The 18,812-nt window shown below is 45.5% G+C and overlaps 1 protein-coding gene across 1 annotated transcript in view; it reads right to left on the reverse strand.

The window, feature by feature from the left end:
* MYBBP1A (MYB binding protein 1a) overlaps window positions 1-10,043 on the reverse strand; it is a 69,610-nt gene extending 59,567 nt beyond the window's left edge. Inside the window, exons 1-7 of the mRNA XM_060259040.1 lie at window positions 9,785-10,043; window positions 6,295-6,393; window positions 4,279-4,362; window positions 3,105-3,179; window positions 2,297-2,404; window positions 1,478-1,668; window positions 453-620 (exon numbers count right to left, since the gene is read on the reverse strand). Coding sequence (XP_060115023.1) covers window positions 453-620; window positions 1,478-1,668; window positions 2,297-2,404; window positions 3,105-3,179; window positions 4,279-4,362; window positions 6,295-6,393; window positions 9,785-9,964 — 905 coding nt within the window. The 5' untranslated portion in view covers window positions 9,965-10,043. The remainder of the gene's footprint in view (window positions 1-452; window positions 621-1,477; window positions 1,669-2,296; window positions 2,405-3,104; window positions 3,180-4,278; window positions 4,363-6,294; window positions 6,394-9,784) is intronic.
* Window positions 10,044-18,812: the final 8,769 nt, after the last annotated feature.

Consider the following 18,812-nt stretch of genomic DNA (forward strand, 5'->3'; position numbering starts at 1 on the left):
CTTACAAGAAGCAAGTTTGGCCACCCCTGCTCTAACCCTTCACCCAAGTACCTTTCTAAAATTGCCTTTTCCCCCTTCTTCCACTGATGGCTTGCAACAGCAGAGAAGGAAGTAGAAGATTATCTGACCCAGCTCTATCTGGCCCCTGCACTGCTTTGGTACATTTTGTTCATGGAGCTCTCTTGACTTTCCAAGAGGACTTTCAACCAAACAACAAGCCACCTGGGAGAGGAGGGAGGAAGTCTTCTGAGAACTTTTCTGCTGGATCCAGCCCACTACTTCCTCCACAACTACACAGACAGGGAGAAGATATTAGCAGTGGGCACGGACGCTTCAGCTTCTGAAAATCTGCAGAGTCCCTTGAAATGAAGCTCGAGAAGAGGAACAATAAAGAAACAGCTGAAAGGAAAGACCCTTTCAGAGAGAAACATTGGGTGGCTTTGGCAACAAACCTGCAGGGTCCGATGTTATCTTTGAGGAGCCCATTCTCAACAACTTCTTTCCAGAACAGCTCAAAGGAACCTTCCTTCAGGGCAACTTTCATCAAGTCCAGCCCAACACTGGGCAGCGTTCGGTCCTTCTTTTCTGACTTCACAGCCATTTTCAAAACCTCCACCAGCCTGGAAAGGAAGAGCAAGATGTTGAAATGAAAATAAGTTAAAACTTCAGGGTCCACTGCAGGCCCACAGTAGAGCTAGACTTGATGCTGAGAAGTAATACTGGATTCTAATATGTATGAAGTGCCAGAAATGCCACACGGTGTGCAAATCATTTATTAAAGGAATCATCACTATCCCTTCACAGTCCGCTGTGCAAGTATCAGTCGTTTTCGACTCTGGGGTGATATCGCATCATGACGTTTTCACAGCAGACTTTTTTATGAGGTGGCTTGCCATTGCCTTCCCCAGTCATCTACACTTTCCCCCCAGCAAGCTGGGTACTCATTTTACCAACCTCGGAAGGATGGAAGGCTGAGTCAATCTTGAGCCGGCTACCTGAATCCAGCTTCTACTGGAATCAAACTCAGATCATGAGCAGAGAGTTCAGAGCGCACTACTGCAACTTTACTACTCTGCACCACGGGGTTCAGTTGAGGGTTCAGCAAAGGAGAAGAGAAAATAACCACATACACTAACTTGAGCCCCTCATTATTAAAAACAGTCAAACTCATTAACCAGAGCCATCCGAACACAAATCAACAGTGTAAGCGAGACAGGCTCCTATAAACAGGATGGTCTTTAGCATTCTGCTTTTTGATCGACCCCCATGTGGTTTAATTAATGTGTCAGATTAGAACTGGAGAGATACGAGTCCAATTCCCACACCGACCAGGTGAGCATGGGCCAATCGTTCCTCTCACTCTAATCTACTTCACAGGGTCTGCGTGAAGATTTGATGGAGGAGAGAAGCCATGAGATGGCTCAGAGCACCTTAAGGGAAGAGCAGGACAAAGACAGTGGACATCAGTTCAACTTACTTGGGAATGTTTTCTGCTGTAATGACGGCATCTGTCCCCAACAGTTCCTTCAGCTTTTCGGGGTAGAGAACTCCTGGAAACTTCTGGATGCCCACGAGCAGGAGGTAGAGCTGCCCTGGAGTGCTGAACGCGGATGTGAGGTCATCCTCCAGGGCACTAAAGAGGACTTCTTCAAACACACTTTCTGGAATCTAAAAGGGCCAAACAGAAATGTGTACAAACAAAATGGCGGCCATTTGGCAAGACCAATGGAGTCACACAGGGGAAACTGGAAAGGAGAGTTTCCAGCTATGCCTGTGTACTTAGTACAATTCTATCATGCACTTCACCTTAAGAGCTCAAGGCAACATACATAATTCTCCCAGGTTCCTTTATTTCAGGGGTGGGGGAAAGAGAAGAGGAAATGCTGGCATGAATTAATACTTTTCCTCTTAGTTAACAATTCCTAGCTTTAGTTGTTGCTGAAAGCAGCTAGTTGCAGTACCAGAGAGACCAGTGGGGCTTCCATGGCGCTCAAGGTTGCCAGCTCTGGGTTGGAAAATATCTGGAGATTTTAGGGGTGGAGCTTAAGGAGGGGAAGGACTTCAACGGGGTCTAGTGCCATAGAGTACAAATTCCAACACAGCCATTTTCTCCAGGTGAACTGATCTCGGCCAACTGACGATCAGGAGATTTCCAGGCACCACCTGGAGGTTGGCATTCATAACGGCACTACATAGAACAGAATGTGTGCATCCTAACTGGGTGGGAAAGCCCTTTCTCCACCTGAGTCTTTGGAGAGCCATGGCTGCTCAAAACCGAGGCTTATCATAGGCTTACCTCAGAGACGATGTCAGCCAGCGTCTTCCTGGGGAGATCTTTCAGGTGCGTGTGATGCTCAGAAAGGCCCTGAAGCAGTTGCACACACTCCAGGAGAGCCTCTAAGTCCTAAAAAATGAGATAGGGGAAGCTTCAAGGAGCAGTCCCTTCTGGAGAGTCTAGCCCACCATCTGCTCCACTCCTCACCCTCTCCCCCAAAGGATTTAAACCCGTTGAACAAGATTGTGTACATTCTGAGTAACCCACCCCTCTTCCCTCAGTCAAGTGCAGAATTGAGAAGACCGGATAAAATTCAGTTTCAGTCGCTGCTTTTTTAAAGAAAGAAGGCTTCTAGACCTCATTGAGGAAGACAGCCTAAAAACATGGCCTAGGTGTGATACTTCAGACATTGCAGGAAGCGAAAACATCCATCACATTTTTCTTTGCTTCTGCCTTATGAAGGATCTGTATATTTTGATTAGGAGAGCCAAGTCCAAATTCCTGCTGCCTTTCACACGAGGAGCACAGCATTTTCTCACTTCTCCATCCCAGTAACCTTCTGTCAACTTTAATTCTGTTTTGTATCTCAAGCCATCTAATTTATTCCAGTCAGCAGCATTTGCTGGCCTCCATCTTAACAGCTGCCAGACAGCATAGTTTCCCCTCATGCCCTCAAATGTCTTTTTCTCTCCCTGCTCCCTTTTGAAAGTTTTGATTCATTCTCATTCTCTCTATCTCTATCTCTCCTTTGTAGAAATGTATACATGCTGACAGCATTGTAGAATTCACACACAGAACCCTGAAACACCATTCTTGTGTTTCGCATTACCTTCACAAGTCGTCCCGACTGGAACAGAGCCAGCACTCCAAAGAAGTTGCCAAACAGAGCATTCCTGAAGAGTTTCTGAAACAGAAAATCAGCATCATGGGATCTTCTATGAAAGAAAGTTCACAAGACTGCCTCTCGTACTCATGGCTTCTGATACCTGCTTTACAGATCTTTCAGAATGCAGCATTAAGACTTCCAGAACTGGAATTTCCAATGCATTTTTTGGCCTCCCCAAACCAGCTTCCATGAGGAAGGGGTGACAAATCATGGCCAGGGAAGGTGGAATGTTAACCTTTCCCTCTTGAGTCAAAATGACTTCAACTCAGGCTACTTTTAAGCACTGATAAGGGAGAAAAAAGACAAAGTACATGTAATCTTCCACCTATATTTTGACTTAAAACAGGTTGGGGCAGGGAGCAAGAGTAATCTCCCTCCTTTCCCAGCACAGTAGATCTTCTCCCTCCTCCCCCCAGGGCTTGGTCTGCTTTTCATGGCCAAAGAGCAAGTCAAGAGTGCCAGTGAAGGAACTCTCATACACTGCCATGTGGCCTTTTAAATGTCTCTTGGCACATACTTGCACATTCCATAATGCCACTCCCAAGCCAAATATGGCACACATAGGGAGGCCTGCTATGTGTGTTTATCAGCTCATTCATGCAATCATGGTAGGGCAAAAGAGTCAGTGCATTGGGTCCCTAACAGGCCACCATACCATGTTTGCAAGTTGTGTAAGCCTGTACTCACATGCATTAACAACCCCTTGCATTTGGGCAAGCAGGTACGTTTCTGGCTGCAATGGAACACACGGACAAGTTTAAGAAAGGGGAAAAGTTCCCAAACTGCTCCATTATGTTGTATGCAAACCTCTCCAAGCTCCACTCTGCCTCCTATCAAACCAAAGAACAGCCCAGACTGCTCTTCAGCCATTAACAGTGGTCTGATGTGCAGAAATATCAGCAACATTTTTTCAAGACATGGAGATCAACATTATTGTCTATCAGTGTTAAACTGCAGTTAATGGTGGCTAGTTTAAAAAGTTGGCAACTGCAGGGTTTTGTTTTTAAGGGGGTTTGGTCTATGACACATTCAGCTCCAGCACATGTTTGGGACAAATGAGCTTCAAATCATCTTACAGCTGTCCATCACAACCACAAATGGCACATGGAAAACTTACTTTCTTTATTCTACCCAGATTGTGTTTCTCTTTGATCTGTTCCAGGACTTTGAGCAACGGGATCTCTTCAAAAACTTGCAACACCTGGAAAAGAAAACAAATTCATATCCACTGCTCTGCTACACACTCCTTTTAAGAAAAGAAACACAAATGGAATCACAAAAATGAACTAAGATCTTGATTTTTTTTTTAAATTAAAAACTACCCTACAATTTCTTGAGATAAGCCAGGCTGAGAGATGATCCAACATCACCCAGTAAACTTCCTATCAAAAGCGTGGATTTGAACACAGCACTCTCTGGGCAAAGTCCAGGATACTATGTCTAAGCATTACTCTTTAATTCTCTACCACAGACTAGGTATTCCATCATGATTATTAAATCTTTTGACAATCCACATGAGCAATGCCAGACCTTAAGATCGACAAAGTTCCTATGGAGATATCTATATATAGATATCTCTCTCTCTCAATCTCTCTTTCTCCCTCCACCCTCCAGGGAATCACTTCTGCACACAAAAACCCCAAGATATTTTTATGAAAGGAGCCCTTTGCTGATAGATACTTCAAAATATGACAGATGCCTCAATGTGAATCTTACTATTGAGGGGGGTGTTGTGATCTACTAAAAATCAGAGAGGGAAGGAAGGAATAAAACATTTAGAAACTTCTATCCCCAACACACCCCAATTCTCCCTCTATGAATGCTCTAAGCCCTCATGGCTGATTTCCATCTTAGCATGCTCAAGGCATGTTGTCAGGATTCCATTAAATGTAGGGAGACATTTTCTCCTTTAACGACTCACATTCTGTGACTCCTGAGACATGTTCAGCCCTCAGAAAGCCATTGGGGATGATTTTGTTTTTTAAAATAAAGAATCCTAGCCTTGTCAGCGGATAGCCTGGTTTTGTAGCACGGATGTTCAGCACAAGTCACCAAAGTTACTATTAGCTACAGTAAAATCAATGACATCCATGATACCTTTCCTGGTGCCCACCAAATATTTTTAGAAAGTGGGCTGGTTCAGGTAGTTCCACGAAGGCTTCTGATCAGCTAAGCAAACTTTTTATAATATTACTTTGGGAGCAGCTACTACCACACTGCAAGGATCTTCATTGTGCAAACGTAACGCTGTGTGCACGTGAGAAATTGTTTTAAAACAGTATGTTCATTCATTCAATAGAGCTTCTGCCTGAAATGCTGAGCAGCGAGCCCTAGAAGCTTCTTTCTTTAAAAAAGAAGAGTTCAATTTATACTCCACCCATGTGTTGAAGAAGAATTGTTTAGACTTGTATTGCAAATAATAGTTTAGTAAAAATGTTTTATAATGAAAGATAAAGATGGTAAAATATATGGAGAACTCTATACTTACCGGTAGAACGAATTGGATATTTTATTTGGAGGTAAAATTAAAACTGATATATTTGTATTTTTCTCTTTTTTCTGCTTTTCCCATTCTGTATATGCCCTTCCCCTCTTTTTTATATCTATGCTTACGCTTCTTTCTTTTGTAGTTAAAACCAATAAAAATTATAAAATCTCAATTTATACTCCACCCTTCACTCTCCCCACAACAGACACCCTGTGAGGTGGGTGGGGCTGAGAAAGCTTGGAGAGGACTGTTCTTGAGAGAATAGCTCTGAGAGGACTGTGACTGACTCAAGTTCACACCAGCAGCTGCATGTGAAGGAGTGGGGAATCAAACCTAGTTCTCCAGATTAGAGTCCACCACTCTTAATCACTACATCAAATTGGCTCTCTGTTATGCATTTACTCACGCCCTGATATTCTGTAGATTGCCTCTGCCTCCTGTAGCAGCCATTTTGTGGCTGGCTCCACCTCCTGTGGTGGCCATTTTATGGTAATGCCCACCATCTTGTTTCTGAATTCCAAAGGCACCCATTGACTCAAAAAGGTTGAGGACCCCTGCTGCAGATGGACTGACCATGGCTAAGGCAGTAAAGTTTTTTAGCTGTCACCCTACACCAGCTCCCCATCTGGGACAAAAAATCCCAACCTGAGCCAGTGCCAAACTGAATCCTGGCCGGGATGCCTCTCGAGTGGCTGCCAATCCATCAATCAGGCGTTTCAATGTGTATTTCAGCATATCATCATCCTGAAAGGGAAAAAAAAAAAGCTAAGTGAGATGCCAGATGACTAGAAAGCAATTAACATCACACCAGTTTTTAAAGAGATCCAGAGAATTACAAACCAGTTAGCCTAACATCTGCTTCAGGAAAACAAGTAGAACCTGTTATGAGAGAATTATTAAGCATATTGAGGAACAATACCCGCTGAGTGAAAATCAGCATGGCTTCTTCAAAGGGAAGCCATGCCTTACCAACCTCTTTGGAGTCTTTCAACAGGTTACCAAACATGGGGATAAAGGAGATCCAGTAGAAATTAGATACTTGGACTTCCAAAAGGTTTTGACATGGTACCTCAACAAACTTCTGAGTGAGGTCAGCAAAACTAGAATAAGATGTACAGGTTTAAAATTGGTTAAACAAATAGGAAACAGAGAGCAGGAATAAATGGGCAGTTCTCTCAACAGAGGGAAGTAAGCAATGGGGTCCCACAAGAATCAATATTGAGGATGGTGCTATTTAATTTATTCATAAAAGATTTGGCACTGTGGGTGAGCAGCACAGTAACCAAGTTTGTATATAGTATCAAATCACTCAAGATAGTAAAAAGCAAAGTGCACTGTGAAGAGCTACAGGAGAATCTACTGAAATTGGACAGGTGCCAGGTGATGCACACTGGAACAAAAAAAATCTAACTTTAAATGAATCTCATTGGAGACAAAGACTGAAAGAGATCTTGGGGTTATAGCAGATAGCTCAATGAAAACATTGACCAGTGTGCAACAGCAGTAGAGAAGGCAAACACCATGTTGGGAATTATCAGCAAAGGGACTGAGAATACAATAAAAAATGTCATAATGCCCATGTACAGAGCCACAGTGCGGCCATGTTTGCAATACTGGAAACAACTCCGGTCACCACCTATCAAAAAGGATATTGTAAAGCTGGGGAAAGTACAGAAAAGGGCAACCGAGATGATCAAGGGGTTTGAGCACCTTTCCCATGAGGAAAGGCTAGAGAGTCTGTGACCTTTTAGCTTAGAAAGAAAAAGGCAAAGAGGTGGATAGTGGCTTACAAAATTATGCACCCAATGAAGCTGATGGGCAATAGCTATAAGAGAGAGAAAAGGTAATAATTCTTTACTCAATGAGTACTTGAATTCACAGTCTGTAGAGGCAGTGATGGCCATGGGCCTAGAGTTTTAAAAGAGGATTAGACAGATATATGGAGGTCCATCCATGACTGCTGGCCATGGTGACTACAGGGAACATCTGCATCTAGAGGCAGTCAGCCTCTGAATACAAGCAGCAGAATTCAGCATCAATAGAAGGCATTGGCCTTAATGCCCTGCTCACTAGACCACCAGAAGAACTGACTGGCCACTGTGTGAAACAGGATTCAGGACCAGATGGACTCCTGGTCTGATCCAGCAAAGCTCTTCCTGGGTTGTTATGGGTGGGGTTCCCCTCTGCAAGTCTCCTGAACAAAACAGAGAAGGAATGCTAGAAGAGAAATAGGCACAGATGGTAAAGTCCTAGAATCAAGGAAGCATCCACCATCCCTTACGGTATCATGAATCACATAACATTTACATCACTGTTAACTGACAGAAAACAACACACCACTTGCATACCATTTTTTTTAACCCCGTGATGGAAAACATTACACCGAACAGCCAATTAATTCAGGCAAGGACATGGTCAATTCTTTTCTCTTATGCCGTTTACGTCCCACCAAACATTTGCCAAAGTCACAGGGATGCAGTAATGGGAGGATTCTTCTGGGGAGGAAACATCAGAGCTGGAAGGAGGGGTGCTAAGCCGATGCTCCCCCCACACACACACCCCACAAGTTCGCTCCCAGGCAGGCTCCCTTGTGAGGGTTCAAGCCCAGTGAGTGGGAGTCTACAGCAGAGAAGCAGCAGATGGGAAAGGGTTCTTAAGTTACTCCCCTTCACTCACTAGTTCTCTCAATAAATGCATCCCCTTCACCTCCGTGTTACCAGCTCGCATTTTCTGATAATGTCTACTTGTGCGCACACAGCTTTTATGTAGCAGCATCACAGAGCTTTCGCCCTGACCAGGCTAGCCCAATCTCATCCGATTTCAGAAGCTAAGCAGGGCCGGCCCTGGCTAATGTTTGGATGGGAGATCACCAAGGAACACCACGGTCATGATGTTGAGGCAAGCAATGGCAAACCACCCCGAACCTCCCTTGCCTTGAAACCCTTATGAGCAGGGCTGGCCCTAAACTGTCTGGCACCATAGGCAAGGCTAACTTCTGATGTCCCCCTCCACACACACACACTGATAACGTCACCATGTCACATGGGGGGTGCCCAATTTGGGCCCTCCAGAAGGCTGGCAGTTGCCTAGTGACAGGACTGGCCCTGCTTATGAGGCTGTCAGAAGTCCACTGTGTCTTGACAGTGTTTTGCACCACCACAGAGCAAGGAGGCAGCACCCTGCTCAGAGAAGTCCGTAGTCCAAATGTGATGTCTTAACGGTAGAATCAAATCTCAGCCCATGAGATTCCCTCCTCACCATTCAAAGAGCTGAGATGCACGTTCCTGTGGACCTTCACATATCCACTGTCTAGCCCTGACAGGTTTCAGAAGGTGGTCGCGTTGGTCTGAACTAGCACAGCTAGATTTGAGTTTGGCAGCACCTTAAAAACCAACAAGATTTGGAGTGTTATAAACTTCCGAGGGGGAAAGCTCCCTGTATATCTGACGAAGGGAGCTTTTTGACTCTCAGAAGTTTATACCCAAGAAAAACCTTGCTGGTCTTTAAACTGCTTTTTGTTGTTCAGTCGCACAGTCGAGTCCGACTCTTTGCGACCCCATGGACAAAGTCATGCCAGGCCCTCCTGTCTTCCACCATCCTCCAAAGTCTGCTTAAATTCATGTTAGTTACATCAGCAACGCTGTCCAGCCTTCTAATCTTTTGCGGTCCCCTTCTTCTTTTGCCTTCTGTCTTTCCCAGCATCAGGATCTTCTCCAGTGAGTGCTCCCTTCTCATTTGGTGGCCAAAGTATTTGAGCTTCAGTATCTGACCTTCCAGGGAACAGTCAGGGTTGATTTCCCTTAGGACTGACTGATCTGATCTTCTTGCAGTCCAAGGGTCTCTCAAGAGTCTTCTCCAGCACCACAAACAGGTGCTACTAAACTGCTACTGGACTCGAATCTAGCTGTAGTCTGAAAAACCAACTCTAGCACTCCGTCCCCATATATTCGACTTCAGAACCTGATCTCTAACTCCAGAGTCTTATTCTGACAAGTGTCAAAAGAGTTTCTAAACATGCGCAAAGTGCATTCCAAGCACTGAGAAAGAGCTATAACGAAGAACTAAAACCCTAGCGACTTTTTTTCCCCAAAAGCAACCACGCTGTCCATTTTGCAGGACCCCAGCCGCCTCTCACCTTCCGGTTCTCCCGCAAGTAGCGGATCAAGCCCTCGGTGGCCGCCAAGCGGATCTCCTGCTCGGGCTTAGCGATGTCCCAGAAAAAGTCCAAGAATTTCCGATTCTGCCCCAGGAGCCTGCCCGGGTGCGAAATCGGAGCCTCCTGGCCGGGGCGGCTGCCGCTGCTATCTCCGGCCATGCTGGAAACGGCGCTGCTAAAACGCACGTGGGGACGACACCGCGGCACGACCTGTCTCAGCAGCAGCTGATGGGGGATCCTCCCCTTCCGGGTCAAGAGCCTCCCCAGACCAAGCCTGAGCTGAAAGCACGTCCCTTCTCGGCATGAATCCTCGGCTGCCCCAAGTGGCAACGCCCTGAGTTTACACGCCGGGTCCGCAATTCGGTGGCGGAGCTTTGCAGTTCCAGAGAGGTTGTACGGTGATAGCAAAATAAAAGCAGTCCAGTGACATTGGAAAGGCTTATTGCAGCCTGCGCTTGCCTGACTCAAAGCTAATTTCTTTGCAACCCGAGATCTTTTGGCATCTAGTGCAGGGAAAAGATGGACGTCTGTGGTCGCCCACCGTAAAAACCCAAACACAGACATTGCGTTGTCTTTTTTTTTTTTTTTTAAACAAACGAACAAACAAAGTTTTATAAAACTGTGATCAACGTTTCCAGTTTTCCAGGATGCTTCATCAGGGTGGAAGTTCAACAAAAAAGGGGGAGGGGAGAGGGAATAAGAGATTTGAAGTGTGACTGGACGAGTCCCAGTCTGCAGGCTAGGTAGCAGGTTAGTTTGGTGCAAAAAAAAATGTTGCGGCACTTTAAGCTTTTGGGAACTTGAATCCAGATTTATTCACTTTTTTATGCCTCATTTTTCACAACTGAGATCCAAAGTACCTTGCATCATTCTCTCTTTTTTTACTCCTTCCTCCCCCACAACAAACACCCTGTGAGGTAGGTGGGGCTGAGAGAGCTCTCACAGAAGCTGCCCTTTCAAGAACAGCTCTGTGAGAACTAGGGCTGATCCAAGACCATTCCAGCAGCTGCAATTGAAGGAGCAGGGAACTGAACCCTGGTCTCCCAGATAAGAGTCCATGCGCTTAGGAAAGGGAAGGTCCCCTGTGCAAGCACCAGGTGTTTCCGACTCTGGGATGACGTTGCTTTCACAACGTTTTCACGGCAGACTTTTTATGGGGTGGTTTGCCTTTGCCTTCCCCAGTCAGCTGCACTTTTCCTCCAGCAAGCTGGGTACTCATTTTACCGACCTCGGAAGGATGGAAGGCTGAGTCATCTGGAGCCGGCTACCTGAAACCAGCTTCCACTGGGATCAAACTCCGGTCGTGAGCAGAGCTTAGGACTGCAGTACTGTAGCTTTAACACTCTGCACCACAGGGCTCATTCCATGCACTTAACCACTACACAAAACCGGCTCTCTTAGTACATTAGAGACTATATCACATTTCTATCTGGGGCACTAGGTTTTTGTGGGCTAGAGTCCACTTCACTTCTGCTCTAGGTAATATCTCTAGTTTGACTAAACTGTTTAAGCCAAAGAAACCCAGGTCCTTATTAATTCCTTCCGAGACAGTGGTAAACTTCTGGGTAAATTGTAATTCAATAACAAATATTCCAGTTCAGCAGTGGGGTCTTCTTTTGAGATTCTGTTACATCAGCAATAGCATGTCCTGGAAGAATAAACTGTTCTCCCAAGGGGTTCTGAACATTTATTTACTTTGTTTCTACCGTGCCTTTCTTTATAATGGAGACACAAAGCAGCTTACACTGTTCTCTTCTCTATTTTATCCTAACAACCCTGTTTAGTAGGTTTGGCTGAAAGTATGTGACAAGCCATCCGACAAGCTTCCGGGGCAATGCAAGAATTCGAATTTCGGTCTCCCAGATAGGGTTGCCAAGTCCAATTTATGAAATATCCACTTTGGGGGTGGAGTCAGGAGACTTGGGGGTGGAGCCACGAGACCTTGGGGGTGGAGCAGGGCTGTGACAATCATAACTGAACTCCAGAGGGAGTTCTGGCCACATTTAAAAGGACCACACACCTTTTCAAATGCCTTCCTTCCATAGGAAATAATGACGGATAGGGGCACCTTCTTTTGGGGCTCATAGAATTGGATCCCCTGGTCCAATTGTTTTGAAACTTGGGGAGTATTTTGGGAAGAGGCACTGGATGCTACACTGAAAATTTGGTACCTCTACCCAAAAATAAATAGCCCCTCCTGGAGCCCCAGATATCCACAGATCAATTCTCCATTATTTCCTATTGGAATAAGTCTCCATAGGGAATTATATAGTTCCCAGCAGATATTTCCCTGCACTCTCCCCGCTCTCTGATTACCCTAAAGCAGGAGGATGACCTCCAAATCGGGGGATCCCCTGACCCCACCTGGGGATTAGCAACCCTACTCCCGGATCTGAATCTAGCCACTACACTGCCTTTTTTGCCATCTTGGAATCTGTCAAAACCAGGGCTCTTTTTGTAGGAAAAAGCCCAGCCAGAATTCATTTGCATATTAGGCCACACACCCCTGATGCCAAGCCAGCTGGAACTGCATTCATCACTGCGACAGGCTAGCTTAGAAACCTACGTGACAGACTGAAGAACAGGACAGGAGATTATTAACTTTTGAAGGGCTCTCTATCGCTCTGGTATATGTGTTAGAAGATGGACGACAGTCACTTTTCTTCCAGGCATGACATTTTAACCAGAATTGATTACATATTACTTTCTAACTCTACACACCCTCTACTATCATCAGCCAATACTGGTCCCAGATATCTGACAAACCGTAGATGGTTAGACTGTCACTTAAATCTTTCATCTACTGCTGTCAGAGATAACAATGGTCACTGGATTAAAGCATTTTATTGAAAGAATTGATTAGGGGAAAACTGGACTTAGACATTAGAATTAAAAAAAGAAAATGCTATGCTGGACATAGCCCCTCTGATAATTTGGGACATGATGAAGGCTGTTCTGTGTGGGTCTATCATCTTCCTAATATCACATTGCAAATAAAAAGGAAGACTTAGAACTGCGACATTGGCTTGAATTGCCTCTCTGGAGCTGGAACATAAATGTACAGGTCAGAAACAAGCATATGCCAAATTAGGGTTTGTAGAATCTTTCGGGCTCAAGTGCCGTGTTCTAAAGGAGAAAGTTTTTCTTCCAGACGTTTCGTTCTCAGCTGCGGAGAACATCCTCAGTGGCATTGCAGCCGGAGCAGGCGCTCTGACCTTCTTGGCTGCTGTGCATTGAGTGAGGCCAGGGCTACTGGAGAGCTGCTATTTCTAGGCTGGAGGGGGTGTGGTGAAAGGGCAATTGGTTTGTGGATGTGCCCATTGTTTTGTGGGGCTTCCTGGAAGGGTAGTGATAAGGAAACTGGCTGTTGAATGTGACCATTGTTCTGTGTTAATTGCTGGGAGGGTTGGAAGGGGTGTGAAGATAAGGAAGATGGTTGTTGACTGTGCTGATTGTTCTGTGGAATATGCTGGTTGTTCTGTGACTTTCTGCAATTTATAGTCTGTAGGGTGTTTTGCAGAGCTGGATACCAAGATTGGTGGATGGAAATGCCTTCTTCCTTTCTGTTAAAGTTGTGCTGGTGTTTGTAACCCGCCTGAACAGAGAAGCTATTGAGATTTACAAACACCAGCACAACTTTAACAGAAAGGAAGAAGGCATTTCCATCCACCAATCTTGGGATTGGTGGATTTGGTCCCAGCTTCTTGAGAGCACTACAGTCTATTTATGTACAGCTCAACTCCAGAATTCAAGTTAATGGTCACAATTCTCATATAGTCCATCCCATGAGAAGTACCAGGCAAGGGTGTCCTCTCTCACCACTTATTTTTGCCCTTGCCATTGAACCTCTGGCAGAAGAGCTGCAACTGAATGATAAGGAGGGCAGGAACATAAAGTGAACTTGTATGCAAAGCCTCAGATGGTGCAAAGCCTCAAGAAGAAGAAGAACGTAGATTTATACCCCACCCTTCTCTCTGAATCAGAGTCTCAGAGCTGCTTACAATCTCCTTTATCTTCTTCCCCCACAACAAAAACCCTGTAAGGTAGGTGGGGCTGAGAGAGCTCTCCCAGAAGCTGCCCTTTTAAGGACAACTCTGTGAGAGCTATGGCTGACCCAAGGCTATTCCAGCAGCTACAAGTGGAGGAGTGGGGAATCAAACCCGGTTCTTCCAGATAAGAGTTCGCACACTTCACCACTACACCAAACTGGCTTTAAATCACTTCTCCAAGCCAAGCTAGCGAGCATCTTGGGAGTTCCCAAGTGATTGGCATCTTGGAAGCTAGTGGGCACAGCAAGTCCAACCACGTTCCTGTCTTGTGGCTCTCAAACATCTGACTTTATTCTATGTGGTCCTTACATTAAGGAGGTTTGGCCACACCTGCTTTAAAAGAATCACTTTGAATGCCAGCTTGCTCTCCTGCTAGCATCAGAATGATCATTCTATTGAAACTGCATGCTCAGATAGCCTAAAGACTTGAGTAAATCTTTTTCTCTCCCAGATGGGACTTGGGGTAAGAGGAAGGGGTTATGCTTGAGTTTTGAAAACTCCCCTAAATTGCTAAATCCAGGTTGGGAAATTCCTGGAAATCTGGGGATGGAGCCTGGGGAGAACACAGACCTCAGTGGGGTACAATGCCATAGAACCCAGCTTCCATTTGCACCAAGAGAACTGTTCTCTGTAGTCTGGAGATGAGTTGTAATTCTGGGGGATCCCCAGGTCCCACTGCAGGCTGGCATCCATAGTCCCAGGGCTGTTTCCCATGAATGTATATACTTATGCCCTGCTTTTCTCCCCCCAGAGAACCCAAAGCAACTTACAAACAGTTCTCTCCACCACTTCCATTTTATCCTCATGACATCGAGACTGGGGTAAACAGTGGTCCTTTGGTGGTCCTGGTAATGGGTCAGTCCTTACTACTGGAAATGTAGCTCTTACTCTCCAAGGTCAGGGCGGGTAAGACTTAGGGTTGCCAATCCCCAGGCGGGGGCAGGGGATCCCCCGGTTTGGAGGCCCTCCCCCCACTTCAGGGTGGGGAAATGTCTGCTGGGCACTCTATTATTCCCTATGAAGACCAATTTCCAAAGGGTATAATGGAAAATTGATCTGAAAGTATCTGGGGCTCTGCAGGGGGCTGTTTTTTGAGGAAGAGGCACCACATTTTTAGCATAGCATCCGGTGCCTCTCCTCAAAGCACCCTCCATGTTTCAAAGAGATCGGATCAGGGGGTCCAGTTCTATGAGTCCCCAAAGAAGGCGCCCCTATCCTTCATTATTTCCAGTGGAGGGAAGGCATTGAAATGGGATGGTCAGAACTCTCTTTGGGATTCAATGAGGCTGATCCCAACCTTGCTCCTGGCTCCACCCCCCAAAGTCTCCTGGCTCCACCCCCGCAAAGTTCCCAGATATTTTTTGAATAGGACTTGGCAACCCTAGTAAGACTAAATCTATGTGAGTATCACATATTTTTATTCTGGCATCAGCCTTGCTGGTCTGGTGCCCCCCTCATTCAGATGCACTGGAGGCAGGCCTTGAATTGAGCAGGAGCTCACAGGAGCACAGCTCCTGAACCTTTCTGAGGGTTCCCCCTCCTCCTCCCCACCTACCTTGTCCATTAAATAGTAGGTGCAGCTGTATAACAATCCCTGGAGTAGGAGACCAGGCAGCCAGCCAGCTACCAGGAGCTTTGCCACACCCCCAGCAGCCCTCATTAACCACTGGAGAAGCCCATGCCACCCTTTCTCCACTTCTTATTTTGAGTGGCGGGTGGCTTGCTGGGCTTTTGACTGTTGGGGGGGGGCAGCCAAGGAGAGCCCCAAGTGAGCGAGGCCTGCTTGGGCTGGCTGGATCTCTAGCCAGCTGAAGCAGACCTCGGTCACCCGGGGCTCTCCTTTCTTGTGTCAGGTTGCTTTTGGCTGGTGGGGAGGTGAAGGAGAGCCCCTGAATAATTAATTAATACTCCAATAATAATAATATTTGTCATATTGAGTAAAAATATGTTTTGTCTTCAAACTAAAGGGGTCTGTTGTAAAACTGCTGTTAGAAACTGACTTTACTGCCCAGTGGGTATGAGCTCCAGCTGTAAGATAAGGGAACAGCCTCCTACAGGCGACGTGCTGCATATAGATAAGTAAGGAAACTTAGTGGAGGCGGGGCCTTTGAAATCAGATAAGCCTGGGTGTCTGCCTGCTTGTTTTCTGTGTGAATAAAATTGGCTGTATGGAGAATGATTGTAGCTCAGTCATTTTGGGGCCCATGCCCGACTGGGTTCTGCTTATGGTACCATAAAGTAAACCTCGCTTCAAACCAGTAAGTCTGTGTGGACCTCGTTATTTCTCTGCTTCAGGGGGCATATGCTAATGAGTTATGCTAATGAGCTCCACCACCTATTTTTCTACAAAATGACCCCTGTCTGTAGTGAATGCAAAAACCAATCTTCTTTAGTCTGTACGCTGCCCGCATGAACACATGAAACTGCCTTCTACTGAGTTTAGCCGAGTTTAGGTCCATCCAGGTCAGTATCGTCCCCTCAGACCGGCAGCAGCTCTGCAGGATCTTTGATGGGTCTTTCACATCTCCCTGCTGCCTGCTCCTTTGAACGGGAGATGATGCCGGGGATTGAACCTGGGGTCTTCTGCATACCCAGCCGAGTATATCACAACATTCTGTTTTTGCTTCACGGAAATGAATTTGTCACTTTGGGTGATTTCTTTTCCTTGCAAAGCCACAACTCCATTTCTAGCGCAAATAAATAAGCGGAGGCAGGGGTGGAATTCTAGCAGGAGCTCCTTTGCATATTAGGCCACACACCCCTGATGTAGCCAGTCCTCCAAGAGCTTACAAAAGAGAGCTTTGTAAGCTCTTGGAGGATTGGCTACATCAGAGGGTGGGGCCTAATATGCAAAGGAGCTCCTGCTAGAATTTCACCCCTGAGCGGAGGGATCTCACTCCAGAACCATGGAGAAAGAATATTAATGGTAAGTGAAACAAAGCTTTCATTTATAACATTACTGTTTTATGCTCACACAAACCCTGGGAGGTAGGTTAAGCTGAGAGAAAGTAACTGTGGAATTTGAACCTGCATGTCTCAGATCATAATGTGAAAAAGCTAACCAGCATCCCAGGAGCAGATCTACATGTTTTGTTTTGGGGTTTTTTTTGGGGGGGGGGGCAAAATTAAAAAATGTTGCCCCCTTATGGGCTATTCTATCTTATGGTCCCATAGAATACAATGGACTCCATACCCAATTTGGCACACAAACACACCTCAGTCAGCACCCGGGGCAAGCACCCCCTTCTGCCTCCCCTAGATCCGGCCCTGCAGCATCCTATGTACGAGGTACAAAGCACCTGCATATGTTGATACAGATTAAAGCACCTCTCTCTCCCTCCTTCCCCACATACACACATTCAGTGGTTTCATTGTGCCGATATGTATAGAAGCAGGGAGGGAAGCAGAATAACTGCAAGAAATCTGTATTGACTTTTAATGTTAGGTTGACCCACAAGGAAGACAAAAAAGGCGGCGGGGGGGGGGGTTGTTTTGTATTTAATGAGGGTCCAGTTTCCTTTTTTTGTGGAAGGGAAACCACTCCATTGTGGAGGGACCCCTATATAAATCGAAGATTCTGAGTGGCAGCTAGGGTTGCCAGTTCTGGGTTGGGAACTACCTAGAGATTTTGAGTGTGGATCCTGAACTGATCTCTGCCAACTGGAGATCAGTTGTAATCCCAGGAGATCTCCAACCAACACCTGGAGGTTGGCAACCCTATATAGTCCTGTTAGTTAGCAAAATAAAACAAAGAGTCCAGTGGCACTTTAAAGACTAACCAGACTGATTCTAGCATAAGCTTTTGTGACTCGGGGATCATTTTGTCAAATCCGTTAGAGTGCCGATACAACAGACCTGATTTATATACATAACAGAAAGGTGGGGGAGATTTTACAGACAGAGGCTTCAATAGCCAAGTTACCTTTCTGTTGTCCATATTAATCAGGCCTGATGGATTTACACTCTGATGCATCTGAAGAAGTGAGCTCTGACTAATTAAAGCTTATACTTGAATAAATTTTGTTTGTCTTTGAGGTGGCACTGGACTCCTCTCTGAATAAATACAAAATTGCATGTCTGCACTGGTCTTATAACAGGCTTAAGAGTTCAGTGAAGAGCTATGTGAACAAGCAACTCAGTGCAAGGGAAAATAATGAGTATTTAATTCTTTTTAAAAAAAATAAAGTTTCATAAACTTAAGGTAGTTATCAAAAATAAGTGATAACTTTTGTGATTAAATAACATATCTGTGTGTGTAAATAAGATATGGAATGTAGCACATTGTGTGCGTGCGTATATTTGTGTGTATAAGTTATATATAATTTTTGTGTGTGCAATATTGTATATACACAATATATTCCTATCTAGATCTATAGATATAATATTTACTTTTTATATATTAGAAACCACCATGATATTGTCTTTCCTGCTCTGAGATTTTAAAACGTGCATTATGGCATTTCCCTGCAAATCTGGCACTGCCTTATAACTGAGGTCAGATCTTGTACTTCCCTGAATTCAGGCCCTTCTTTACGGTTTCTTTCCCTTGTGTTTTACTGGCATCTTTTAAATAATAATAACTGGGGAAGGGAACGTACTGGAGCTGGCAAAGAACTAGCCAGAGACTTCGTGCATACAAAGACATGTGCTCTGTGGGTCCTCCTTCCCATAGCTTAGCATGGAAGGCTGGACCGTTCCTCCTTGTTTCCATTTCCAAACTGGGACTCAGTTTACTGGGCTCATGCTGCAGCTCCTACGAAGCACGTGTTTCCCCGCCTTTGCATCTTGAACCATTCTCCATCCCTTTGCCTGCCTAGAGAGGCTGGACAGCTCGTTCCTAGCTTAGCTGGGTTTTTCCACCCTTGCCCCTTGAGCCTCTTTCGTCAGGCAACCCTGAAGCCAACCGCCCGTCGCGCAAGCGCAGAACACGCCTCGCCGTCAGGCAGCGCCGCAGACAG

The sequence above is a fragment of the Heteronotia binoei genome, chromosome 18, assembly GCF_032191835.1.
Source record: "Heteronotia binoei isolate CCM8104 ecotype False Entrance Well chromosome 18, APGP_CSIRO_Hbin_v1, whole genome shotgun sequence".
Classification (NCBI taxonomy): domain Eukaryota; kingdom Metazoa; phylum Chordata; class Lepidosauria; order Squamata; family Gekkonidae; genus Heteronotia; species Heteronotia binoei.